Source organism: Bos grunniens, chromosome 3 (genome assembly GCF_055505025.1).
Source record: "Bos grunniens cultivar Pamir isolate PY7600 chromosome 3, Bosgru_T2T1.0, whole genome shotgun sequence".
NCBI lineage: Eukaryota > Metazoa > Chordata > Mammalia > Artiodactyla > Bovidae > Bos > Bos grunniens.
Genome location: NC_141167.1, coordinates 23,678,405 through 23,706,277, shown reverse-complemented (window position 1 = coordinate 23,706,277; position 27,873 = coordinate 23,678,405). Strand labels below are relative to the sequence as shown.

Here is a 27,873-nt window from a genome sequence, read left to right as displayed (position 1 = left end):
GAGAATGTCCTCTTGGTATGATTTTGGGAGCATTGTAAAATCCATGCTTCATTCTCCAATCAAGAAAGAAAATGTCCAGCAAGGACCAAGGATTTCTGCCACCAACTGACTTATCAGTGAAGTTTCAGAATTAGGGAAAGGACTTGGCTAGGTGTCAGGCACTGCCTTAGGAATTTTCCGTAATCTCAAAACAGCCACGTGAAGAAGACAGGGCAGAGATTATTGCTCTCCTGTGGCTGATGAGGACACTGAAGGTCAGAAAGATGAAGTAACCTTCCCAAAGTCACAGCGGATAGATGTGGGCATCAGAGTCTGGACCAGCACTATCTGATCCACAGCTTGTACTCTTAACCCCTCACTAATCAGCGACAGAGGCTGGGACTGTGAGGGTCGCTGGTGCTTGAGTGCTGTAGAGAGAAGAGAGGAGTGAATGGAGGAACAGAGAGAAAAAGCAAAGAGTTGAGGAAACAGAGACCATTTTTTGACTCTAATGCCTCACCAAGGCCTGACTTGCAAGTAGATGCTGGAAAAAGAGACCCAGTCATATCTGCAAAGACAGAGTGTCAGATGAAGGAGATCTCAGAAGAGATGGTGGTCCTTTGCTGAAAGAATTAATCCCCAGCTAGAAGATCAGCTCCACGCACAGTCCAGACAGTGTTTCTGGAGGCCCTGGGGAGAAAGGTCATTTCTCACTGGGAGCAAGCCCTCTGCTGCACTCTCCTCACTTCAGCTGTCCAGTCCTCCCAGAGTTAACCCTCTCGTGCTGCAGTGAGGCCAGCTCCAGGAAAGGGCAGTGATTTCCTGGTTTGCTCCCATCTGTAACCATTGTCTTACCTGGTGGGAGGCATCATCTGCAGTAATTAGGCTTCATTAAAATGCTGATTAATAACATCTTGCCTGGGCCAGACACATGATGGGATTGGCCTAGTCACTGTAAATGTTAGTGCTCTTTGCAGCTGTTTACACACAGCTAACACCCCTGCAGGGCCCAAAGGGGAGGAGACAGCAGAGGCTGTGGAAATGCCCCCGCCCCAGGGAACCAGGTGCAAGGAAATGGAAATAGAGTCTGAGCATAGAGGACTTTGTAGGCAAGCTGAGCTCTAACTTACAGATGGTGCATCACCAACTGGTGGCCCATCACTGATTCCTTCCTGCAGATGGTAGATTTGGCCAGGAGAATGTTTGGTGCCCGGTGGTTGGTTTAATGTTGAAGTTTGAAGGTCTTGGAGTGTGGCTTTCACTGTCCAATTTGACATGCCCCCTATTGTTTCACACCTGTCATTGCACATATTTATATTATAAGCCCAGGGTCTGAAGACATTTGAGTTTGTGACCCTTGTGTACCTGATGGGTAAGAGGTGAGGCTGTAAAAAGAAGAAGCTAATAGGCAGGGGATGTGTATAAACAGAAACATAGACATAGAAAGCCACAGAGAAATTGCTGGGATCAATTAAGGTATTGCAGGGGCCAGACTGTATGAAGAAGAACCCAGAGGTAAAGATGTATGAACTTTACCAGATCGCCCAGGTGACCCCACATCATCTTGTGTAGTTGGAATGTGAGTGTAGGGTAGAGAGTGGGAGATATGGGTGAAGAGAAAGCTGCAGAGAAGATGGCAGGAAACAGAACCCAGAGGAGGGCCTTGAATATCATGTTTAATGGGTTTGGACTTGATCTAGAGAAAGTAAGAATCTATTAAATAGAATAGATCTGCATCTTAGAAACGTCACTCTGGCAACCGTGATGAGAAGGGACTGGGCAGCACCAAGGAGAGACCAGTTGCAGTCACCTTGAGACACAACCCTGAGGCCTGAACCAGGGCGGAGGCAAACACAGAAGCCGTTTTTGAGGTGGACACCATGCGAGATGCATTGATTTCCTTCCTTGGGGAAGACAGCGGTGCTCCTGGCTGACTGGAGCCCTGGCTGCTGGGCCCACTGGGTTTACAGGAGAAAGTGCACAAATGGAGAAGTACTGACCTCGCGCCTGACTTTCTGGAGAGAAACCAAGGCACGTGGGAAGACCAACATCCAGTATGAGAAGGGAAGAGAAAACCCTGGTTTTGGTCTCCTCATCTCTCTTCTCTTGGATCTCACCATAGCGGTTGAACTTTGACAAATTTTAATCAGAACTCACAGCTAAGCCTGATTTTACAGATCAGAACACTAGGTTTCCCAATGAACAGCGACCTTCCCAAAGCTACTGGTGGTCGAACATTTTTTTATAATATCTTTTCTATATTTAGGAAATGATGTCTTTTTCTTTGTACCTATATCACTGCTGTCCGTTTATCTGAATGTCACCTTTCACGTTTCCCTCTTTCTCACTTATTCTCTGTTTCGACAGTTTCTTTGTGTGTTACTTCTCTCTGCAGCTCTCACTCTCTATGTTTCTCTATTGTTCTCATTCTCTCTCTCTTTCAATCCCTTCTCCCTCCATCCCTCTCTTACCCTATTCTGTCTCTTACTCTCTATCCCCAGTTCTGATTAGACAAATGACTCGGGGATGCGGCCAGTCTCTGCCCAGTGGCTAAGCTAATTGATGGCTGCTGTAGAATTGCCTAAACAAGGAACTCTTGTCATTAGCAAGAGATGGGTTGCCTTGGCCTGCAACTAGGAAACCTTTGAAATCCGCATCTAAATTGCCATTCTTTTGACTGCTGCTAGTGATGCTAATTAGCTGTGTTAATTGGATGTTTTGATATTTGAAGAGCAAAGCAATCCAACTCCTTCCTCCAGAAAGCCAAAATTATTAATGAACTTGGCAGCAGCCTTGGCTGTCTTTCCACAGAGGGCACAGCCAAAGATTTCGGTGCAGAGGAAAGGGTTGTTCTGAGGAAGCCTTGCTATCTCCTAGGGAGAGGGCGAGGCTGGGAAGCTGGCCATGGAGCTTCCTAGTGGTGAAATCCCACAGTGGAACAGGAGAACCTCAAATCTGGAGGCCAGAGACCAACATAAGGGAGTTGCCTCCGCTCTGTCATTACCTGCCATGAGACAGCCATGCTTGAAGTTTTGCATCTCGATGCTTAGGACAGTGCCTCATGTACAGTTAGCTGCTAGCAGATGTGATTGAGTGAATAACTAACATGAGCACTGATTTGGGAGTCGTCAGTTATGAATCTCAGTTCAATCACTTTCTAGCTTGATAATTTAAGCAAAAGTAAATTCACCTCCCTGGGTCTCAGATTTCCCTCCAGCCACATATTAGTGAGAGTTCTGATAAATACAATTATCTCTAATTTGCAATATTTTCATCTCAACACAAATGGTAGCCAGTACCTGCTGCCTAACCTACCTCACAATCTGGCCAAGATTATAAAACAATGTGCTTAAAGCTAAGGAAAAGATAGATACAGAATTCTGTGTGTACACAGAGAACAGAGCAACTGAGCAACTAATTCAGCCTCAAGGGATCTGGGAAGACTTCCTTGATAGGATCGATTTTGAGCTGGGGGTACAAGGGTGATTAAACATTCACCAAGAGACAAAGCAAGAGTGGGAAGAAGAGGAAGACATTCCACAAGGGTCAGAGAGCCCAGAGCCGTGCATGAGCCCCTCACTGCTCTAAAATAAGACACCGTCGTGATCTCTTAGAGTATTTTTTAAGGGAGAAATCTGTAATCCTGGGCAGGAACAAGATCTAGGAAGGGAAAGATTTTGAATGTGGAGGAATTTGCCATTCAGAGGAATTTTCTCTAGGAAACCAAGACTACAGTCTAGTTAATTGGTTTTGGGGATGTTTTCAAAACCCGTAAGGAAAGGCATAGCTCAGCCAGATTGATCATGACTTCCAAAGACCCAATACAAAGATTAATGTGTGATTACTGCATCTTAAAAGTGTTGCCAGACCAAACTGGGGTCCATTTGCCCGCTGCAGAGCAAAGCCAATCTAATAACACTGGGTTGTGGTGAAGGAAAGTACAGTGCTTATTGCAGGCACCAAGCAAGGAGAATATGCAGCAAAAGACCCAAACTCCCCTGACAGGTTTCAGAGAAGGGTATTTAAAGGCAAATTTGGGGGTGAAGGTTGTAGGTTGCATGGTCAGCTCATGGACTTTCAGTGGTCAGCAGTGAGGAAACAAAGTGATGTTTCAGTAATGTCGATCATCAACCTTCTGGTTCCAACCAGACTTTGTGCTTGTGTCCAACATGTAGTCAGCATCCTCCACATGGGTTGGCAGTGTGGGGGGTGTCTTAGTTCCTGCAGAACAACTCAACAATGTGCATTGGATTGTTATATATCCCTTAAGGAAGAACTAGAACTCTTTTATCACCAAACTATTGCTAAAGCTAATATTACTTGTCTTGCTTGACTCTTTTACCTTTGTTTCTGCATTACCTCACTTGTGTTATTAGTAACTTCTTGAGTCTGCTCTTTGAAACTCAGGGAAGACCTAGGAGACTAAAATCTTTTTCTAAAGGCAAGAAACGGGGGATATGGAAGGGTTTTTATACCCATAGCAACACTTTCAGTTTCAAAAGTGTTGGTAGAGCTAATCTAATCTAATCTGCCCTTTTGACAGAAGAAGAAAGAAAGAGTGGGGAAGAGAGAGAGAGAAAGGAAAAAAAGAAGCTTTCTTAAGACCATAATATTTTGAATTATTTCCACTTTACAAATGTGATACTCCTGTGCATACTTCTATTTTGGTACTTTTGATTCATATTGAAGGATCATCAGAAGTTAATTAGGTAGAGAATTTTGGAACAGCATCTCTCATACAAAGACATGGGTAATAATGGAGTCTTGGAAATGATTAGCATTAAAGTATGGAGAAGGCAATGGCACCCCACTCCAGTACTGTTGCCTGGAAAATCCCATGGACGGAGGAGCCTGGTAGGCTGCAGTCCATGGGGTTGCTAAAAGTCGGACACGACTGAGCGACTTCACTTTCACTTTCCATTTTCATGCATTGGAGAAGGAAATGGCAACCCACTCCAGTGTTCTTGCCTGGAGAAACCCATGGACGGAGAAGCCTGGTAGGCTGCAGTCCATGGGGTCGCACAGAGTCGGACACGACTGAAGCGACTTAGCAGCAGCAGCAAGCATGGCCAGGGCACAGGGTGGGTGTGGGGAAGAGGCTGGACAGGTAGGCAGGCTTCAGATTATAAAAGGTTGTTTTTCCAGATAGAGATTGGAAATTTATCCTGAACGCAATGAGGAGTCTTCTTCAGGTTCTGAAAACAAAGGACTGCACAATATAGGGATATTGCATCATCTCTCTATGATGTTCCTTTGCATAATGTCTGGTAGACTATGAACTCTCAAAGGGGGCTACTCCTGTCTGACTGACCTCTGTATCTGCCAGGAACATAGTAGTTGTTCATAATTTCTGGTTGAATAAAATTGAGGTGGATCCAAAATGGGTGAATGACTCATACAACATCACTGAGAAAGATTGAAGCCAGGAGGAGAAGGGGACAACAGATGAGATGGTTGGATGGCCTCACCAACTCAATGGACATGAGTTTGAACAAACTCCAGGAGTTGTGACAGACAGGGAGGCCTGGCGTGCTGCAGTCCATGCCATTGCAAATAATTGGACACAACTGAGCAATTGAATTGAACAATATCACTGTGAAACCTGGTGGAAAAGATGGGCATTTCCTCAGGTCACAGCTTCTGCAGGTTTATTACTAAATCATACATCCCTGGGTACCAAGCCTCAGCTGATTCATGGTTTTTTGATTTGAATGCATCTGTGTGACATCATCTAAGGGCAGGGCTAATTACCCACACCCCACACCCCCAGATCTTCTTCTAGAATACAGAATCCTTTCCCTCAGAAAGCTCAGGGACATCTGTGACCAACCTCAAGAAGCTCGCTTGCCTTGGATGACCTCCCAAGACCCATTGATGTTCCATTCCAGAGGTACTGTCCTGGAAAACCCATTGCCATTATCAAATATTTAAGGATCACCTACCATGGTCTAAGGCCTGGGGAAGAGAAATATGAGTCAGACATGGTGGCTGTGCTCAAGGACTAGTCTGAATTTAAACATCTCAAGACATAGACACAACTGGGTGTCTCTCTGTATCCGTGGTACTCAGCATTTACTCAAGGAGTTGGTTAAATGATTGATTGAAGGAACTTAAGAAGACAGGAAAAAAAGATACCCATATATATCTTATGTCATCCATGTATATCTTACATCATATGGTGGAAAGCTATAGGTATTATAAAAGAGGAGTGGAGTTCAGAGGAGAAGGGAGTACTTCCAGGAACAAGGTTCTAAAATTTTGTGAAGGACGTGGTGGGGTCTACGCTAAGCCTTTTTTTTTTTTTTTTCTTTACTTATGGCTGTGCTGGGCACGCTAAGCCTTGAAAGATGACCAGGAAGGAGACTAAGATAGAGTGCAAACATGAGCAAAGGCACAGGCTTCATAGATGATTATTTAACAAGTGTCCATTCAGCATTAGCTGTGTGCCAGGTACTGTGAGAGCAATGAGGGTACTAAACTGCTCTCCCAGAATTTATAGTCCCAAAAAGGAAAGTGGCAGGCCAATGAGTGTGTGGGTGTCTGTGTGTCTCTGTGTGTATTGGTATAGACTGAGGAAGGACAGGGGCACAGGATTAAGGGGAGGATCCAGAGGTTTGGCTGATCAAGAGCATTCGAAGGATCTAAACTTTCAGATCACATTAGGCCTTTATTCTCCACCAGCATAAAAGGTGTTTGATGTGGAAGGAAAGGAAACTAGCACTGACTGAGCTCCTGCTACACACCAGTGAAAAGTGCTTTGCGTACAATATTCTTATTTAATCTTCTAAACCACTTTGAAGTAGGTCTGTGTATCCCCATTTTACAAATGAGGAGGCCAAGTTTAAGCAACTGGTTAGCAGTGGGATCTTTGTGACTCCAGAGCCCTTGACTTTCTTTTTTATACAGCTCCATGCTGATCAGACAGCATGCTCATTCTGTACCCTCTCCTTGAGCCTTGGTTGATTGGGGGTTGGGAGAAGTGCATGTGTGTGTTTGTGCGTATGTTTGTGTACACAAGTGTGTGCTTGTGCATGCACACATGTGCTTGCTCATATTTTCCTGCAGACGGGTAACAACTGTGGACAAGGGAGACTGATTACTTCCATCTAATTAATGCTCTGTTCATTCTCGCTGTCTCCTTGTTATTAGAATTAATTGCTGCTGATTACTCTGTGTAGAAGAGAAAGGACGGTCATCAGCAATTCTACCTGGAGAATAAAAACATTGTAATGGAAAATAAAACTGGTTCCTGAGGAGTTGGATTAAGAAATTTTCTCTGGTGGAGAAAGATTAGGCATGCTTTGACCAAGATCAATGTTCTATGACCCTATCTGGGTTGGAGGACAACATGCCCCTGTTCTGGTCAGCAGGAAACAGATAAAAGCAAGTGAGGAAATACATTTATTTGGAAAATTGATTGTGTATAAAAAAGTCTATGTGACTTTGTCTCTTCTGCCTCTGTAAGTTTAAGACATTTGATGAGGTAAACTCCAAGGTCCTGTAGTAGCAGAACTCCTTTCGTTGCAAGTGACAAAAAACCCAACTCAAACTGACTTAAGTAAAAAGGGGAGTTACTTAGCTTAGAAAATTTTAAGATCTGAAGGAACACTGGTCTTAGGAGTGCCTGGATCAAGAGACTCAAGCAAGGTCATCTTGGTGTCAAGCTGCCACCTGAACACTGGCTCCATTCTCTTACAGGCTCTCTTCCCTCTGGAAGCAAAATGTCATCTCCTGGTGCCTAGCCCACCCTCTCTGCATTAAAGGTGATTCTCTCTCTCACAAGCCCCAGAACTGAGTCTCACTGGGCTTATGCCATGACTGACCGATCACTGTGGCCAGAGGAAGTCAGTGCTCTGCTGGCCAGGAAAGGGGCAACTCTATCCCCACAGAACTTAATAATGGTCTGCAGAGGAGACAGTATCGTAGACACAGGTAGAGTTGCCAATGTGAGTTGACCATGAAGGAGTGCCAGCAGGTCCAGGAGGGTGTGTGACCGTGGCATTGGCATGGCCAGGAGGTCAAGGGAGGCTTTCTGGAGGAAGTGGCAGTTGAGCTGAGGGCTAAACAATTGGTAGGAGTTACCTGGAGCCAGTGAGGCAGGAGGTCTGCCGTGCATGGAGTGTGAAGTGGCACATGACTGGTCTAAGAAATCCTCTTGCCCGATGGAGAGATGAGAACATGGGATAGAGCATGACTTGTTGTTTTATTGTTACTAAAACAGAGCAGGACTGAATGAGATGTGTAACAGGCATGTTTGATAGCCTGACACTGAGCAGATCCTGCTTAACATTTGTCAGAGGGAGGGAGGCAGCCAGGCAGACCAACAGGCCAGCTGGCCCAATGGAGGTGTGGGAGAGTGAGAGCAGAAAAGTTCCAAAGAAAATACATTCTCTCCCAAAGATTGGATAAATGTGTTGGTCTCATGGGACGTTTAAGCCCAGCTTGTTCCCCATCTTGTGAGTCAGAAACCTTCAGCTTTGCCTGACATGAAACCAAGACATCCCCCCACAGAGCAGTAGATACCAGGAAACGACAGAAACCAGACATTCCAATGGAGCCTCATTTTAGGAATCAGGGAAGTCGCCTAGCACAACTGTGCAGCAAAATTAAATTAGGTCAGAAGGGTGCCAAGAAAGCTACCCTGGGGAGCACAGAGCTCCTGGCTTCTAGGGGTCACATTCAGACAACTTGTCCAGGAGTAACAGGGACACCTCTACCCTGTTCTTCGAGACATGAATCTGGTGAGCTAGCTTTGACACCTTTCCTAGTCCAGCCTCCTCCGCAAGCACCCTACATTCAACCCTCATGTCATATCAGTTTTGCTTTACAAATATTTTCTAATTCTATTCTGCAGTGTGCAAACTCTTAGTTGAGGCATGTGGGATCTAGTTCCCCAACCAGGGATCAAATCTGGGCCCCTGCATTGAGAGTGTTAATCACTGGACCACCAGGAAAGCCCCTGAACATAGAATTTTTAAAATACTTTTTTCATCTCTCTGTCCCTCTGTCTCTCTGTCCTTCTTTTTCTCCTTCTTTAATCTTGTCTTTTTTGTTTGTTTGTCTTCTCCCTGCCTCTGTTAATCGGCCTAACATGTGTAAAATGGCTCTGGAAACAAATTTGAACCTGACACACCCTTGTCCTTAAAGAGCTCATGCTTTGTTGGCAATGACAGGCCTATAAATAATGATCATTTTTAAAGCTGCTACATGGCAGCCTTGTGCTGAGTGCTTTGGGTATATAATTTCTAATCAGCACAATTGTACTGTGAGGTAGGTCATTTCAGAGATGAGAAAACTGATGCTCAGAGAAGGTAAGTAACTTGCCCAAGCAGCCAAGATTAAAACCAATGCTTTCAGATCCTAAAACCCACATTTAATGGTATCACAGGACACAGTGTCAAGAGACAAGGCTTAGGCCAATTTATGGAAAGCCAGGAATGCCAGATTTCAGGGTTTAGGTCTTGTACAGGAATCAGCTTAGGGTTGTAAGTCAGGTAGTGATGAGGTTACAACTGTGAGAATGTCACTCTCAATGAAAATGGGGAGAAACTGAAGGCAAGAAGACCGACTAGGAGGCTGAAGCAATTGTTCAGATAAGAAATAAGGATCTGAATTAAAGGGATAGTGGTGGCAGGTTTACAGTTGACTTTAAGAAGTCAACTAAGCAGCACACGGTCCAGTGCGAGTATTCCCTGCCCTTGAGAGGTCGCAAACAATGCAGATAAAAAGGATCCTGGACTTAGGCTTACCTGGGTCCAAATCCTACAAATCCACTTGCTGCTTATGTGGGAGGTGCTGGGCAACTTTGAGTGATGCTGAGTGTCACATGGTTGGGTTGAGCGCCCCACACAGAGCCAGGGTTCCACTTCTGACACTGACAGAGTCTTCATCCTCAGCTCTTGCCAATCAGATGAACCCAGGGAGCATGCAAATCCACCCCCCACCCCCAACCCAAATGGTCCAGATACCAAACCCTGGAACCTAGAGATATAAATGTTACCTTATGTAGAAACAGGATCTCTGCAGATGTCATTGTTAAGGATCTTGGGGTGGGAGATGGTCCTGGGTTATCTGGGTGGGCCCTATATGCAATCACATATATCCTTTTAAGAGGAAGGCAGAGGGAGATGTGATCATAGAGACTGGAATGATGTGGTCACAAGCTAAGGAATGCCGGCAGCCACCACCAGGAGAGGCCAGAACCATTTCTCCCCTAGAGCCTCAAGAGGGAGTGTGGCCCATTGAAATGGATTTCAGTCTCCTGGCCTCCAAACTGTGAGACACTGAGTTTCTTTTGTTTTAAGCCCCTAAGTGTGTGGTGCTTTGTTACAGTGGCAATTGGAAACACATATATAGAGCCTCACAGCTATTCCCAACATCCAGCGTTGTTTCGTGACCTGGACACCTCTCCACCGTGTATACCTGTACCCTCTTCTCTGAAGTGAGCCTCTCAGAATATACCCTACCCTTCTGAGCTGCACCTCACTTACCAAAGAGGAGGTCTTCCTTCCCGTCCATCAGTCTTTCCCTTCCTTCTCTCTGTCCTTCTCTGCCTTTCTTTCTCTGTTCCTGCCTCTACTTTTCAGTCTTGCTGCATCTCACTTACCATCTTCACCTCTTATACTTGCTTTTCTCCTTTTGTCTCTTTCTATCTCACCCTTTGCCTTTCTCCCGTTCCCTCCCTCTCTCACCCTCCCTGTCTACAGTTGCATCTCTCTCTCTCTCTCTGTCTCTCTGATTCACTCTGTTATCTACTTCCTACATTTCTCTCTCTCTCTGCCCCTCTGTCCTTTCTCTCGTTTTCAAGTTTGACTTTCTCTCAGCCCCCCTGATGAGCTTTCTCTCCTCACTTATCTTTCTGCTCCACCCTGACCCATTTGTCTCTGTACCTTCCTGCATCTTTGTCTCTTCCTCCCGCCACCCACCCCCCCACCCCGCTGCGTCTCCCTTGTCTTTTCTGCCGGCCTCCTTACCTCAGGAAGTGCCTTAGGAGTTGGCTGTGATTGGAGTGGACTCTGCAATTACATCTGCAGCCTTCACACTGCACTTGAGAGACAGACTCATCTGTTTAGCCGTGCACCTGTCCGACGCTGTGGGAGGATGGGTGAGGGAGGCAGACACCAAAGATCCTTCATATCACGTTGTTCTTCTGGCTTTACCTAGAGGCTCCTGGACAGTTGCCTCTTAACGTTCCAGCAGTGCTGTCAGCCTTACCAAAGAGGGATCACTTTTCCTTGGCCTGCTCCTCTGCAGAATTAATCAGTCCCCTTAATGACGATCATCTGTTGCTGGCGTGGGTGGGAGTATGACCAGAGAAAGAATTCTAGGTGGGGGCTTCCCAGCAGGAAGCAGGTAGGAGTTCCATTTTCATATTTGGAGGCTGGATGATGGCAAAAAAAGACCTTCATGAGGACAGGGACTGTATCTGTTTTTCTTGTCGTTGTAATATAGGTTCTAGAATTGTGTCTGGCACATAGAAGGCATTTAATGAATATCTGGGTAAATGAATGAAGAAGTGAATGAATGAGCTTCAGTCCTCTTTGTGCGAGTATCTCATGAGCCTCAATGGACATGTTCCTTCTGATTTTTCATCTGCAAAATGGGGATAGCAATCAGATCTCCCTGCAGTACACAACTGTGGGGAGAGAAGAAGCAAAATATGTTATTTGTTGAGTGGGGCTGCTCCTTAGCTCCCTGCAGAACAGGGCAGGGAGGCTACAAGTGCTCGCTGGTGGTTCTGGACGTGCTTCAGGGAGAGAGGAGTATGGAGCCAACTTCAGAGATGAGGGTCTGGGAAGGAGCAGGCCAGGAAAGGGAGGTCACAGGTCAGGTGGGAGGATGTGAGAGGCGTCCCCTCTGGCTTTGCCTTGGGAGGTGGGAGGACCTTTAATCAGCCAGGAAACTGCCACATGACAAGAAGGAGATGTTCCTGAATCCTACCAGGGAGAACCCATGCCCAAGGTTGACTGTTATCCCCAGTGGTGGGATTGGGCTGGACTTAGCAGGAGCCCAGTTAGGAAGTGACTGGTCAGAGGTCCTGTTCAGACAAGGAAGGTCACTCATTCCCCATGCTGTCCAGCTCCCCCAACCCCTCCAAGCCCACTGAAGCCCCACTTCACCAAAGAGGGCTTCTCTGCCCACTCTGCTTTCTGCCATGATCTGCCGCCTTTCTCCCAGCATCCCCTTGCCCTTTGCTTATCTTCACTTCATGGCACTCACCACTCTCTGGCATCTGGATAACGTACGAATGTACTAGATTCACAGTTTGTCCCCAGTACCTAGAGTGTAAGTCTGATGAAGACGTGGATCTTGATCAATTTTGTTTGCTGTGCCAAGCACCTAAAACTCACTTGGCACAGAGTAGGTAGCTTCTCGATAAATATTTGTTGAGTGAAAGAATGAGGACAGGGTTTTTCAAAAGCTTATGGTGTTGAGAATTGCTTGAATATATTTTCTTAACCCTGGAAAGAACTTGAGACAGCATACATGTTACCCACAGCAAAGTAAAGCCTAGAGAAAGGAAATGGCTACGATCCCATGACAAGTTACTGGTTGAAACCAGATTGGTCTCTTGATTCCCATTTAGGGGCTCATTCAGTGCTCCAGATCCAAGCCCCTGAGACATGAGGACAAAGGGTCCTTCAGTCACTGCCATTCTCCCAGGGACCTTGGACGCCTTCTGAGAGCCAGGGGTGAGAGGGTGGAGAGTGAGCAGCAGGGGACAGACCACTCAGGCTGTAAGCATTAGGCGTGAGTAGTCCTAAAGAGCTGATGGTTCAGAAACCACTTCCATTATCTGACCTTTTCGTATTGCTGACTCAGAATCAGGGTTCCCAATGTCTCATAAGTATCTTGAAGTCAGGTTGAACTTCTAACCTCTGCCCTGAGTCTTTTTCTTCCCTCAGTCTTTCACATTCCAGAGCCCAGCATCACCATCTACCCAGCTACCACCCTTCATTCCATCTTCTCTTTCAGGCTCCACGTCCAATCTGTCAGCAGGTCCTGCTAGTTCTTCCCCCAAGGACGTATCTTCCATCTCTACTGTCTTTGTCCTGTTCCAGGGTCCCCTCTTTCCCTTGGTCCATCACAGTAGTCACCTGGCTAAAGTGCTTGCTCCCACCCTTGCTTTCTTATTTTTTAGCAAAACAATGACCTTTTAAAATTATAAATCGGATCATCTCATTTTCCTGCCTAAAATTCTTCATTCACTTAGACTCTTCCCATTCACTTAGAAAATCCAGATTCCTTCAGGTGACCCAGAATAAGGCGCCACAGTATCTAACCCCTGCCTGCCTCTCCACAGCCCTCTTTCAGCCCCTCTCTCCCACCCACCGTTCCTCCTTCATAGACGCTTACCCACTGCCCACTCTCAGTTTGCAGAAGCCTGCCCACACCTCCTCTCTAAGGCAGCACCCACATTGGCCTCAGTTATAGACTCTGCATTTTCTTCCTAGCACTATTAAAATCACAACTATGTATTTATTTAGGATTTTTTTTATTCTTTTGTTACTGTTTCTGCTTATAGATTTAAGAATTGTCATCTTGGTTGGTTGTTTTTTGTTTGTTTTTAAGCAAAGTATATCCCATGCCTTCTAGAGAAGTTGAATATAGTAGGTGATCAACAAGCATAGATTGAGTGAACAGATGATGGATACAATGATAGATACACTCTGGTTTTTATTACCAATAGAAGTTTAAATTCCATAATTTTACCTTCAGAGCCTTCACTAATCTGTCACCAGCCTACCTCCCCTCTACACTAAGGGCCTGCGGACCCTTCTCTGTCTTAGTTCTGGCACAGAATCATGGACCACAGCCACACTCCCCACTTGTACTGATGCTCATTTATCTCTTCCTCCCCATTTCAGATTTGTCTTTGTCCTTCAAATCTTTGTTATAGTCCACTTCCTTGAAGACTTGCACAATTCCTCCACTTGGAACTAAATCTGCCATATGCCTGCAGAATTTGTGTTTGAATTTATGACCACACTCATGAAAGGAGAAAACATGCATGGTGTTAAAAAGACACTCAGGTTCATATGCCACTTCTATCACTTTCTAGCCACGAGACTCTGGGTCAATTATGCAGACTCTCCTTTCTTCAGTTTCCTGTAAAATATGTGTCAAATTATGCTTTGGCCTCGCAGGGATGTGATGGGGACTGTCAATAGTAAATAACCACACTGCACGGTGCGCAGGGTGTGCCAGGAAAAAGTGGTAGTTGCTTTTGTGAAGGTGACAATGCAACAGCCTGTTCATTAATGCAGCTATTTGGGATATGTTAGTATCGTCTTCTTGCTGTTGCTCAGTCACTAAGCCATGTCCGACTCTTTGCCACCCCATGAACTGCAGCATGCCAGGCTTCCCTGTCCTTCACTATCTCCTGGAGTTTGTTCAGACTCATGTCCACTGAATCAGTGATATCATCCAGCCATCTCATCCTCTTCCACCCACTTCTCCTCTTGCCCTCAATCTTTCCCAGCATCATAGTCTTTGCCTCTTCTGCTACTGCTAAGTCACTTCAGTCGTGTCCGACTCTGTGCGACCCCATAGACGGCAGCCCACCAGGCTCCCCCATCCCTGGGATTCTCCAGGCAACAACACTGGAGTGGGTTGCCATTTCCTTCTCCAATGCAGGAAAATGAAAAGTGAAAGTGAAGTCGCTCAGTCGTGTCCAACTCTTCGAAACCCCATGGACTACAGCCTACCAGGCTCCTCCGTCCATGAGATTTTCCAGGCAAGAGTACTGGAGTGGGGTGCCATTGCCTTCTCCTAGACTGCATCTAATTCCTCTTTATCTAACCTAGTCTCAGCCCTTTTTCATGGCAGTACATACCTGGGAAGAACCCCCAAATTAGAATGAATGAATAAACAAATGAATGTGAATAAGCCAACCCTCATTATTTGTTAAAGGGTCCCACCGTGTACTGGAGCTATTGACACCCACCCTTTAAAGTCACCTAGTCAGTCTGATTTTCGGACAAGTCCAGCCAACTCCTGTTTCTCTGACTCCAGGGTCCTGATCCCCCCTGCTATCTGCTCCTGCCCTTGGCTAGAAACCCATCAGGAGCGATAGAAGAATCTGAGGAGCATGACATTTTGAACTTATAGGCCATTCTGAGGCTTTTGTTGGCAGTGAAGAGTTGGGAGTTTTCACCCCAATTTTTTTTCTCTCTTAATTCTGCAATAGATTGGAGAAGGTTCCAGCCAAGAGAGTTATTGCTTTCTCCTTGCCTGGATCTTAAATCTTTGTTCAAAGACAGCCTGTTTTAATTGAAAATGTTCAATCAATCTCTTCCCTCCTCCCACCCACGTCCCATTTCTTGGCTCCAGCAGGGCCAGTGCAGTAAATAACTGGAGCGAGGCTCTCAGGGCTTAGGGAATATGTAATATTGTTGGAAAGAAAAAGGGTTGTCTCAGACAATTCCCACCTTTAAAACACTGTCTTTTAAACAGAGCTTGTCTGAAATGATCAGCAGCTCACAGTGGGGCATTTGACTGCAACAGCCCAACTCCTCTGTCTTGTAGAGCTCAGGAGAATTGACCTACAGGGAGATCTCCTAGGGTTGCTCCGGGGCTGAGTGAGTCTGGCTGTCACTGCAGGTCTGGAGGAAGGGTTCAGGCTTCCCTCTGGCCACATTCATGCACTTACTTAGTTACTTAGTCAGCATCCATGGGCTGGTTGCTTATCTCACCACCACAACCCTGCAAGGCAGGCATTGTTATTCATGTTTTACAGGTGAGAAAAGAAGGTTCAGGGAGATGGGAGAACTTCTGCAAGGTCACACGGTGTTCTTGCTCCCTTCTGCTACATAACGAATTTCCCCAAAGTTAATGTTTAAAACCATAGTTATTCTCTCTTGTTTTCTGTGGGTAAGAAATTTAGGAAGGGTTAGGCTGAGTGGGTCTGGCTTGGCATCTTTGATGCAGTAGCCATGAGATACTAACTGGAGCTGGAGCAGGAGAGTGCTGGAGGGGCTGTGGGCTGGCCAGGAGTCTTTCTCTGACGTAGCCTTTCCCCAAAGTCTCAGGGCCTCTGCCTGCAGACCCTCTGTGAGCTGGTTTTGGGATTCCTCAGAGCAGGATGGCCTCAGGGCAGTCAGACTGCTTGCTGGAGGCTCAGAACCCCAGCTGGGGCATTACAGCAGGCAAAGTGAGAGTTACACCTGCTTTTCTGACCTCTCAGAAGTCCCACAGTGTCACTCCTGCCAGTCCTTAGGTAGCAAGTAAGTTATAAGCCCACCAGGGCTCAAAGAGAGAGGATACAGACTCCACCTCCCAGTGGAAGGAATGTCAAGATCACACCACAGGATGGCAGGTGAGATGGGAGGCATTGTGCAGACATCTTTGGGAAGTGCCATCTGCCACACACAGCATGTGGCCAAGCCAGGATTCGAATTAGATGCAAATTCAAATTCAAATTTGGAATTTTCGATTCCAAAACTTCTGCTACAGCCTTTCAGCCTGGTCCACGGGGACCTCTCGCTTCCTCTGCGCTCCTGTAGCTCTTACTGTCGATGCACATAGTGGTGATTCAGTTTCCTCAAGCCAACTAGAGCCTGACTGAACTGCTGCAGGCCCTGGCAGTGAGACTGCCTCTGGGGTCTGCTGGTCAGAAAGCCTATGCCCAACACCAGGGCTTTTCAAGTTGTGAACTTTTTAACGAAGGGGACAGAGAAGAGCGGTCACAAGCAGAGGAAGAAAGCAGGTGGCAGCCGCAGATCTCACTGTTGTAAACAACTCATCTAGTGTTTTCCCTTCTCCCATCAGGCACTGGCCTGGGAGCCTCAGCCCTTGACAGAAAAGGTGCCTTCCAGCTGGGCAACAGCCCAGAGTGGAGGGAAGTTCACGGCTCTGGAATCAGAAAGTCCCAGATTGGAGTCTCAAGTCTACAATTGGCAGTTTTTTAGCTTTGGACAGGTTTCTTAACTTCCAAAAGCAAAAGGGAGGTAGGAATGCCTTCCTCTCTGGGTTGTTTAAAATGACGTGCTAGTAAAGGGTCAGTGCAGTACCAGGCACATAGCAAGTGCTCCATAAAGGCTGGTGTTCATGGTGTTCATGTCCAGGGCTGTGTCCGAACCCAGCCTGGAGACACCCTGAAGTGAGGGGTGAGAATTTGCTTGACTGTTTCACATATGCTGGCCCGCTCCATGACCCCGGATGGAGTAGTGGCCGAGATGGTCCCAGTGAAGTGACGACTAAATGGAGGTGTCTGGAGGCTGAGAAGGTGTGTTGGCCCTGTCAGGCCTGTGGGCAAAGGGGAGAGTGGTCTGGGAAGATGGAGTGGAATGGACAAAGGCCTGGAGGTGAAAGAAGCTCAGTATCACTGGAATGTAAAGGCTGAGGGGTGGAAGGCAGGAGGCAGCAAGCATAAAACTGAGACCCAATTACAAAGGACCCAGTAAATCAAGTTCCAAATTTGAATTTTAAAAGCAACTGGGTGCCACTGAAGGGTTTCTCTCAGTTGGATGACGTGGGCAGATCTCTGCTTTAGAACAGCCACCCTTTCACCCCACCCCACCGGCAACTTTATAGAAAATGGAGCAGAAGCAGGCAGCCTCATGGCTGGGAGGCCATTAGGACAGGATGACAGCGATTCAAGGAAAAGATGATGCTGGCCTTTTCTAGGAAGACAGCAGGGGATGACTAAATGGAGGTGTCTGGAGGCTGAGAAGGTGTGTTGGCCCTGTAAGGCCTGGACCAACTGGCTGGACCAGGCCAGGTGGTCCAGGCTGGACCAACTGAAGACAAAGAAGTTCCCCTGGGTAAGAGTTGGTGATGGTCTGGATGTTCAGAGCTGGGGGACATGAGATAAAAGATAAGTGCTTTGTATGAAGTCAGTTCAGAAGCCACAGGAGCAGAGGGAAAGAGCACCAGTCAGAGACCTGAGAGAAGAGCATTGTGCCTTACTAAAGAGACATCACCTAATTGGAAAGCCGATGGTTACAAATTAGCTGTAGAAAAGTGAGGCGGAGGAAATAGCTCATCCAGAGATACGAACTATAGTGCACAGAGCCTATGTTCCATGTTGTTGAATAGATGACTGTTGTGCTAATTTATACTAAAGTGTTACTGGTCAATATGGAACTGACCCTTTCCCCTTCCCTGGGGAGTTTGTATTTAACAGGATACAAGTGCTTACCCTAAGGATTAATTACTGGTAGGCTTCAAGGCAGACCAGGGATACTATTTAGGGTGAGAAAGTTTTATCATTGCCCACAAGGTTACCAAGGTAGATGCCTAGTCCCTGAAGGTCAAGCAGGCCCTGGTCTCTATATAACAAAAGGTCTCTTGCCCTTGGGTCTTGCTTATCTGCCTCCCCCTGAGCCACCTGATTTGCAGACCATGGAAGCCCAGTGATTCCCAAAAGGATGCAGTAGGTTCTAAAATCTCTGAACACAGGCTTCAGAGTAAGACTCCTTCCAGGCTGTATGACCTTGAGCACATTATTGAACTTCTCCGCACCTCAATTTTCTCACCTGGAAAAGAAGGAAAATAATAGTATCTGATATTTAAGGATTTGTGAAAATCAAAAAGACAGTACATGCAGCACATAGAAGAATGAGAGCTGACACTGTTTTGTTACTGTTGTCATTTTTCCTACTAGTTCAGAGTTGCTCCTTAACACCCCCCACCCCTTCCAGATATGAAGCTGGGGCGGAATGTGGCGAGAACATTTTTGGATTATTACCGGCTGAACCCCATGGTCGAGAAAGTGGCGATCCCCATGCCGAGGCTGCGGTAAGTGCTGAGCAGAGCTTGTGTCCTGCTTAACTGACTTGTTGTTCAGGGGAAGCTTCCTTTAGCCTCTGTCTGGCCCTGGGTAGCATGGGAAAGATGATCCCAGCCCTGCCACTGAGACTGCAGGGTCCGAAGAGCTTCACAGCACAGTTTCCTGTGGGTATCATTATGGGGTGAGACAGTGAGGTGGTGGTCACATTTCTGGATCTAACATGGGAACCCACAGGACTGGGAGTTGCTGGGAGGCTGAGTCCAGCCACTATTCCAAGCTGGTCTGGGTATATCCATGTGCTACTCCATCTGACAGCTCAACCTCTAGGATTCCTGTGTCACTGGGGCTCATAAGACCTCTGATTCTTCAATTTCTTCATCTGTAAAGTGGGGACAGTGATTCTCACTTATAAGACTATTAAGAGATGTTAGAGAACCCTGCACAGTGCCAGGCATGTATGTACCCTGTACATATGATAGTCCCCTGCTGTCAAGACGCAAAGGCTCAGTGCTTAGAGGACACACTCCCGAGAAGCTTCCCCTCAGGTCCTCTGCTGTGGTCAGCTTTTTGGGCTGGTGAAGAGAGAAGGTCAGGTGATGAGTGTCCTTCCTAAGCGCTGGACATTCCCATGCCTGCTGGCTATGAGCCCAGTGAGCACTTGGGCAGGGACACCCAGTGGTATCTGGGATGTGCCAGCCTTACCCTATGCCTTGAACTCATCTCCTACTTGCCTAGTGATCCAACCTCCTTGAAGGACTTAATGGTATCAACTTAAAAGGTTCCTGCCAGACCAAATCTTCCCACTGACCTTGCCCATGACCTTGGCCAAATGCTTTGCTGTCTCAGGGCCTTTGTACTGATGCACCTTCCTCCCTAATCTGTTATTAACAAAAACAATGTTAATCACTGTTCTTTTCTAAGCCAAGTACTTTTTGTACATGGTCTTATTCATTCCTCATAGATAATTTCTTCCTCATATTACAAATGAGGAAAAGGAAGCTCAGAAAGGTAAAGAAAATTGCCTGAGGTCAAAGACATTTTGTAGAGGCAGGATTTGATCCTAGGTGTTTATTATTCCAAATCTGGACTGAGGTCCAGCTAAGCTCTACCTCCAGCAGGAAGCCTTTCTCACTCTCAGTGTAGGTTCAAATTCTGTCTCAAGCTCGTGAGATGTGAGACAGATTTCTTGGCTTTGTAAAACCTCTTTCTGCCTTCCTAAAGTGAGGGTAATAACAGCAACCTCTAAGGGTGGTTTTAAAGATTAGATACAAGCATGGTCCGGTGCCCGGCAGCCAGGAGGTGCTCAATGAATGTTTCCATCTCCTGGGGCTTCTGTGCTACAGGCCCAGATTTCCAGACAGCTCATCACAGCCTAGGGCAAGTCCCTGGATTTATCTAGATGGGCTGGCTGATGTCTCAGAACCCACATCCCATCCAGTTGGGAGTCCCTCCTCTCTGAGCCCCAGCTCCACGAGGAGTCTACACCACAATGTACTCTAGCTCAGTTGTTCACCCCCATCCTGGTGGATTAGCCTTTAGAAGAAGCATGTCTTTTCTTCTCTGTTCTCCCACAGTGCCTAGGCTGTATGGAGCATGGATGCATGTATATATCCTTTCGTTCATTCACTTAGGAAAACAACACTTTATGCCAAGTCCCTAGTGGGGAAGGGGAGGCTTGAACAAATAAATGATTAAAGCATGACCCTGACCTTGAGGAGCTCACCTCTAGACCAAGGTGCTCAGTTCATCCTTAGAAATCATTCTTGCTGGGTTGAGTTCTTAAAAATTTAAAGTTTTATAAACTCATGCTCTGTCTCAGTTGTTCACCCCCATCCTGGTGGATTAGCCTTTAGAAGGCGCATTTGGCAGCTTACCTGGTGGCTCAGACAGAAAAGAGTCTTCCTGCAGTGGAGGAGACAAAGATTCGATCCCTGGGTTGGGAAGATCCCCTGGAGAAGGAAATGGCAACCCACTCCAGTATTCTTGCTCAGAAACTCCCAGGGATGGAGGAGCCTGGCAGACTACAGTCCCTGGGGTCGCAAAGAGTCAGACATGACTGAGCGACTTCACTTTTATAAACTCGAAAGAATTCATAGAATCTCATTTACAAGTTAATTTGGGGATTGTCCCTTTCAGGTCCTCTGTCAGCCTAAATAAAAGTAACTTGATCCTTTCCCACTTTGCTTTGCATGTTGCACTGACATCCACAGAGTAACGATCACCATTGTGCAGATACAGCGTCCAAGGCCCCAGAAGTGGACAGGACTGGCCACAGGCAGGGCTAGGTAGCCAGGCCCCCCCATCCCAATCCCCAGCCTCATGCTCTGAGCATCAGTTAGTGAAGAGTTCTTCAAGATGGGGGAGGCAGGACCCTGAAACTGGGCCTAAAGGTTACAGGGGAGTTCAGGGCCCTGCGCTGAGCTTTGGAACCCTCATTAGAGAAGAGCTGAAGGACTCCTTCCTCGGAGTTCACAGCCTTGAGGACTCACAGTAAAGGCACCCACCCTTCACCTAAGAAGAATAGAATAAACACCCTCTCGAATCCCCACATCTCTCCCTCATCAAACTTTGAATATCACCTAGTTCTCAATTTGTCAGCAACTCTTGAAAACACAAATCTCAGGAGGATACACAGCTCTGATTTGGAACTTGACTATGTCCCCATTTTCGTATTATTTTCCACCCAAGCATTGAATAACATACATGAAAGAGCAGTTCTAGTTTCAAAGGCAAATTACATATTTTGACTCAGAATTAATCTTTGTTTTCTCTCATCTCGATGGATAATTATACTGTGTCAGTTTCCACCCATGTGCTGGTAGGAGCCTGTCAGCGTCCCTGGGAGAGGGACAAGCTGTGGGCCTGAGAGTGCAGGCTCAGGGACATGGCAGCGATGACCAGAGCTGAGACCCCACGCTTATCTCAACCACAGGGACACAAAATGTCCCATCAAGGTGGATACAAATTAGACAAGGCAGGTGAGCCTCTGTGGGGAGATGAAGCTGAGCACAGAGCGTGGGCAGGCCCCTGAGTGTGAGGTGGGCTAGGGCTCAGTGACAGTGAAGGACTGCCTCCACCGGGGCAGGGGGCGGGGGGGGTGGTTGGATGTGTCCCTGTGTGCAGGGGAGGGGTGGGAATCATCAGCTCTGCATCTCCCTGCAGCCCACTAAGTGGCAGGCCCTGAACGTGATGCTGGGGGAACATAGATAATGTTTGCCCATCAGGAGCCCAGGTTCACAGAGGAGAAGGATGTCTACATGCAAAGATCAGAAACAATACCAAGCAACGTATAAATGTGCTCAGCTACCTAGCACCTCGTGCCCTCTTTCAAAAACCTCCATGGTTCCCCATTACCTTCAGTAACATTTCAGTTCCTCCTCTTGCTGGTCAAAGCCCTGACCTTCATTGAAAACTTCATATGCAGCTTCCTAGCACACACCTTTCCCTGTGAGCACCGTCTCCCCCTACCTGCTTTCTACAACTTTATACCCCCAATTAAGTAAGTCATTGCTCCATGTTCATCCTTTTCCCTCTTTCTGGAATGTTCTCCCTGTCTGTCTCTAGATGGAGAATGCCAGCTTATCTTTCAAAGCCCAGTCTGGATATCGCACCTCTGTTTCTTGGTCCTTGTTCTCCACTGGAGATGGAGCTCCTTCTCTCTGCTGAACCCCTAACCGCATTTTGCACACGTGTGCATGGTACATCCCCTAGCATATTGTCACGGCATCTTTGTGTGTCTGACTCCACCACTAGATGGATTGCTCCTTAAGGATCTATTTTATCACTCCTGTATCCTCAGTGCACATCCGAGGCCTAGTTGGGAGTAAGTCCTACATAAGCTCTGGATGTGTGAGTTATGAAATGGTAGAACTGAAGCATCCCCTAAGAATCGTCCACTTCAACACTTTTGTGTTATAGAAAAGTGAGACCCCACCAGAAATTACTCTCCCACTGCTGCTGGCAAACATTTGGGAGTCTTTAGGAGTACCCAAGGAAGGCTTCATGCAGGAAGTGGGGTTTAAACTTGGTTTCCAAGGACATGTAGAATTCAAGTGGATGAAATGGAGGAGAGGGGGGCATTCCAGGTTGGGGGAAAGGGCATAGAAGGCAGGAAGCAGAAGCTGAAAAGGCACAAAATAAGGTAATGACAGGCCTGGATGTTGAGGACAGTAGAGGTGGTAAAGATGGGACTAATAGTTCATTTAATTCATCAAAAAATCCTCAAGCCATACTTCATACTATTCAGGAATTATGGAGAAAAATCAGATGCATCAAACTAACAGTCCTATGAGAAAAACAGCTGGGCACCAACTCCCCAGAGAATGGCATGCTGAGAGATGAGGCCCAACATGCTGTGGGAACCAAGGGAGGGGAGCAGCTTATTTTCTGGGGAGTCGGCTTTCCAAAGGAGGGAGTCTAGATAGGTGGAAGGGGGCCCTGTAGGAAGAGGAGTAGCTCTGTGGGGCCCATAGGTGGGAGATTTGCCTGCTGATGCCTCTCTCTGTGCCCCCATCTGGAGCTGTGGATGTTTTTTGCCTCTGTAAGGACCCCACAGTCATTTTGCATGTCCACACTCCTCCCTGGCTATCACACACCCTTCTCCTCATGCACGCCATCTACCTGGGACCACCCTACCTGTGATCATACTTGGGCTTGCACACCCTCTGTCACCCCCAAAGAAACCAATCCATCTTGTTTCCCATGCTTCCTTTGGGAGTAAAGACCCACACTCTCAGTGACACGTGAATGGCACCTTGTAATGGGCAAAGCTCTTCCCCAGCCCTCATTCACCAGAGCCTAGAATGCAGGAACGACATGGGCGCTACTATTTTACAAAAGAAGAAATGTGGGCCAGAGAAGAGAAAGGACTTCTTCAAGATCACATCGCCTGTAAATGACATTCCAAGTGTGTGTTCCAGCCTGTTGATGGGTACTAAGACTTAGATGTGTCTCAACCACGCTACATGACCTTCCTGTGTTAGCAAGGTCTGTCATGAGCGTGGAATCTTAGTCTGTGAGGCTTCCTGGTTGAGGCGCTACATGAGGGCGAGGTGTCCCTTTTGTGTGCTGCCACCTGGTCTTGTCTTTATCCTATTCATGACTCATCAGCAATGAAGGAAATGATACTCCAGAATCAGAGCAGCATGGGTTATAAGAAGTCACTTATTGAATCCTAAATCTAACAGCCCAAGAGATTCCCATATTTGTGGCATTACCATTTTCTGCCAGGAGTTGTAGTTCTTTATTATTTATTATTTTGTGTAGTTACTTCACACCACTATGACCTCTACTAAACTGTAAGCAGCCTGAGGACAACATCAGTGTCAGATTCACCTCTGTCACCTCCAGAGTCCATTGGGCCACACCTAGCACGTGGCAGCATGCCTTTGTAAGTTACAATAGGCAAAGGAAGACACTGGGTGTGTTTATTTGTAGTGTCTCATTTAACGTCACATCACCCTGAAACTGGAATATTTTGTCCTCATTTTGTAAACGAAGCTCAGAGAATTCAAGTAACTTGCTCAAGGTCGTACCTCTCACCTATAGCCAGCCTGAGAATTCAGTTCAGTTCTTTCTGGATTGGCCAGTCTTTCCACTGCATATAAATCGTAGTCCAATGCTTGAATGAATGGCACATCAGTTTATTACTCAAAATGTAATAAATAAGGCCCCATATGAAGAAAAATGCAAACATAGATAAAACTTGGTTCCTGCCCACCAGGAGCAGAACAGAAAATGAACAACTGTTGAAGAGAATGTTAAGGGTATTGCACTGGGTGCTGAGCACTGAGATACAGAGGTAAAGTAGACACATCTCTGCCTTTGGAGAGCTCCCGAGCTTGTAGGGGAGTCAGACCCACCATGAAATGCCATAATTAGGTTATGCTGAGAAATATAAAGGGACTCTGGAGCCCATGATGGTTACGAAGGGAATGAAGCCCCTGGCTCTGCCAACCTATAGCTCGTCTATGTGTTCATCCGCAGCCCACCATGAAATGGATAGAATGAGTTAGAATCAAGGTAGAAATGTGGAAGTATTATAACCTTAGGGCAGTTAGGTTTTCTCCAGAACCAGAATGATACAACCCATCCATTCATCCAAGAGTCATTCATTCAGTCATGCCTTGGGCTGGGTTGCTGAGATGTCTAGATGAGGCAGTCAAGGCCACTGCTCCTAGTCCAGTGATGGACGCACGGCTCACAGTCCAGTGGGGGAGACAGACATACACACAGATGATTCCAATGCAGCGTGTATATGTGCTTCTTTCTTCTCTCTTTCTGTTATCTCCCCCTTTGCAGGAAAGGAAAACCCCCTTCCTACAAGCACTCACTCCTGCGGGGCCCGGCCAGCAACCACCCCAACGGCAAAGGGGACAAGAAGAGCTCAGTGAACCACAAAGACCCTTCAAACTCTTTTTAAGGATGTGGAATCCAGGGAGGTCTTGTGGTGGCAAGAGCATGCATTTTCTGCTGGGCCATGAAATTAATCACCCTTTTCTAGTTTCCAAGATAATGACTGTGAGAACATGTATAAGCTAGTGAAAGGGAAGGGGGGAAAAATGAGAAATTTCATCATCGATTTTCCTTTTTACTATTTGAAAATCAATTGTGAGCCTTCAGCTTAAGGCTCAGGAACAAAATAGGAGACTCAGACCAGATGAGTACAGATGCTAATTTCCACAACAGAGACCCTCACAGGAAGAGAAAACCCCCGTATCTCTTCTCTAGTCAGTGCTTTCCAGCCCCTTGACTGTTCTAAGTTGTGCAGTTACTATAGATACCTTTTAGACTAGGCCACGTTGTTTACTGTTTTAGAAATGCAGTGTCCATATTTGCTGACCCAAAACAATACCATCAACGCATACAAAACAAAAGACAAATGCGCCTTTGGTAACAATGGGTCAGAATTTTTGAGCTCACAGTGGTCTTAAACATACAGTCACTTTATCTATGAGCTGCATGCTCCCTGACTCCCCTAAACCCGAGCATGCAACTCCAGAGAACTGCCCTAAGAGCTATGTCCCAATAGCTATGTCCCAGTATGGCCTGGGTAGTTTCATTGAAACCTTAGCTCCTAAAACAAAAAGTATTAGCTGCACATTCCAGAAGGTCTCTCTCATGGTTAAGATCTCTAGATCCTAGGATCTGAGATCAAAACTGACCACTGAAGAAGAGGATATGAAAACTCTGCCATAGAGGGGAGGAGGCTGACTGTCAGGTACAGAAGATGCAAAAGACAAAAGAATGCACTCTGAGGCAGGTGGGGTTGATAAAGTAAAACAACAACCGTGGCAATTCCCAAGGCAGGGCAAGCTCACTTGCCCTGTGCATTTTTCTACAGAGTAAAGTGCCTTTGCATGATGAATGGGTCCAGGGGAGTTGGCTCACTTCCTGTCTGTGAAGCAGCAGGCTGAGTCACCATGACAGCCTGCTAATTAAAATGACCTCCCGGAAATGAGGATTAGAAGATAGGGAGAGGAAGGGAGGCTCCGGGGAGATAGGGCCTTTAGCACAAAGCTTCAGTTTAGCATTCTTTTGCTTTGGATTGGAGATTTTCAAAGTATGTTAAAAATTGAGAGCAAAGCTTATTCTCCCTTTGCTTATTGCTTTTCAGAAATGATTAAAAAAAGAAAAAACATATGTTAGCTGGGTACAAATGTTGTGTTGTATATACAGTTCTCCCCTGGGTTCTTGTTGCCCAGAGGAACACAAATAAAGTGCTTCCTGCAGCTTCTCTGTTCCTCTGAGCATTCTTGGCACCTTCCCTCTAGGTCTCTCCCTCCCTCAAGAACCAGCAAGTCGACCCAACTTGATGTAACCCTCACTTTGCTGTCAGGGACTCTGTCATCAAGGTAAGGAAGGACAGTCAAGGCTTGACTTTCCAGCCGTTCCTGTGGCAGAATCCTGGGGAGTTTATTTGACTGCAGCCAGCTCAATGCAAATCAACACTGTGGCGGGCCTTTCAGAAACAAGAGCATCTCTTGAGATGGCATAAGGAGAGGCAGATTGCATAAAATCAGAGATGATAGACCAGATCTATTTTTCCCTGCCCAGATTGCTTTCATAAGGTGACCATATTTAGACCCCACTTTTTTTGGTGCTTAGGTCGTTCATTTTATAGATTTATACTGCATATTAAATTATGGCATAGCTTCCTAAGTGGTGCTAGTAGTAAAGAACCCACCTGCCAATGCAAGAGACATAAGAGACACAAGTTCGATCCCTGGGTCAGGAAGATCCCCTGGAGGAGGGCATAGCAAACTACCCCAGAATTCTTGGCTGGAGAATCCCCATGGACAGAGGAGCCTGGGGGTGGGGGGTGGGGGGTGCTACAGTCCATAGAGTCACACAGAGTCAGACACGACTGAAGCAACTGAGTATACACTCACACATGTACTTTTCCAATTTACATTTTACTGGAAGTAAACTGATCTGATACCCATTTTACCAAATCTTCATTGACATAAAAAGTTAGCTATTTTCATCAACTTTTTATCAATAGGATATGTTCAGTTATGAAAATATAACTGCACTTCTGAAAAGCTGCATTGATTAATTGGACCATAGGTCTTAAAAGCTCAGGCATGCTACTGGTTTAAAAGAAAATTTTGGAGTCAGGCGACTCTGGATTCTAATTCTGCATTCAAACCTTTATTCTGTCTCTTAATATCTGTGTGATCTTGGGTAAGTTATTTAACCTCTCTGAATCTTAATTCCTATAACATGGTGATAGTTATGTCTACCTCATTACAGTAGGTATGTGGGTTTAATGGGATTTTATGGGGGATATTGGGGCTTCCCTGGTAGCTCAGTTGGTAAATAATCTGCCTGAAATGCAGGAGACCCCAATTCAATTCCCGGGTTGGGAAGATCCCCTGGAGGAGGGAATGGCAACCCACTCCAGTATTCTTGCCTGGAGAATCCCCATGGACAGAGGAGCCTGGCAGGCTACAGTCCATGGCTGCAAAGAGTAAGACATGACTGAGCAACTAAGCCCAGCACAGCACATGAGACACTTCAGCACAGCACATGGGTCATTAAGTGATAGCTGTTAGTTGGATGTGACCAGGATGACAAGGTGTCTGCAAATCACTTCCCATTGGAAATGGATAAGGAAACAGGAGCTGTTTATCCATGAGATGAAAAATGAGAGGGAGGAG

The 27,873-nt window shown here is 46.4% G+C and overlaps 1 protein-coding gene across 7 annotated transcripts in view; it reads left to right on the top strand.

Annotated features, from left to right (window-relative positions):
* LOC147375312 (BEN domain-containing protein 5) overlaps positions 1-27,873 on the top strand; it is a 1,469,512-nt gene that overhangs the window by 1,431,960 nt on the left and 9,679 nt on the right. For 3 of the 7 annotated variants that reach the window (XM_086387368.1, XM_086387350.1, XM_086387435.1), the window contains 2 exons: positions 18,624-18,720; positions 26,485-26,565. In XM_086387368.1, the coding sequence (XP_086243494.1) occupies positions 18,624-18,720; positions 26,485-26,565 (178 nt within the window). Of the gene's footprint in view, positions 1-18,623; positions 18,721-25,012; positions 26,443-26,484; positions 26,566-27,873 lie in introns of those variants that run through there. The other 4 variants (XM_086387400.1, XM_086387358.1, XM_086387390.1 and 1 more) reach the window with 2 other exon arrangements.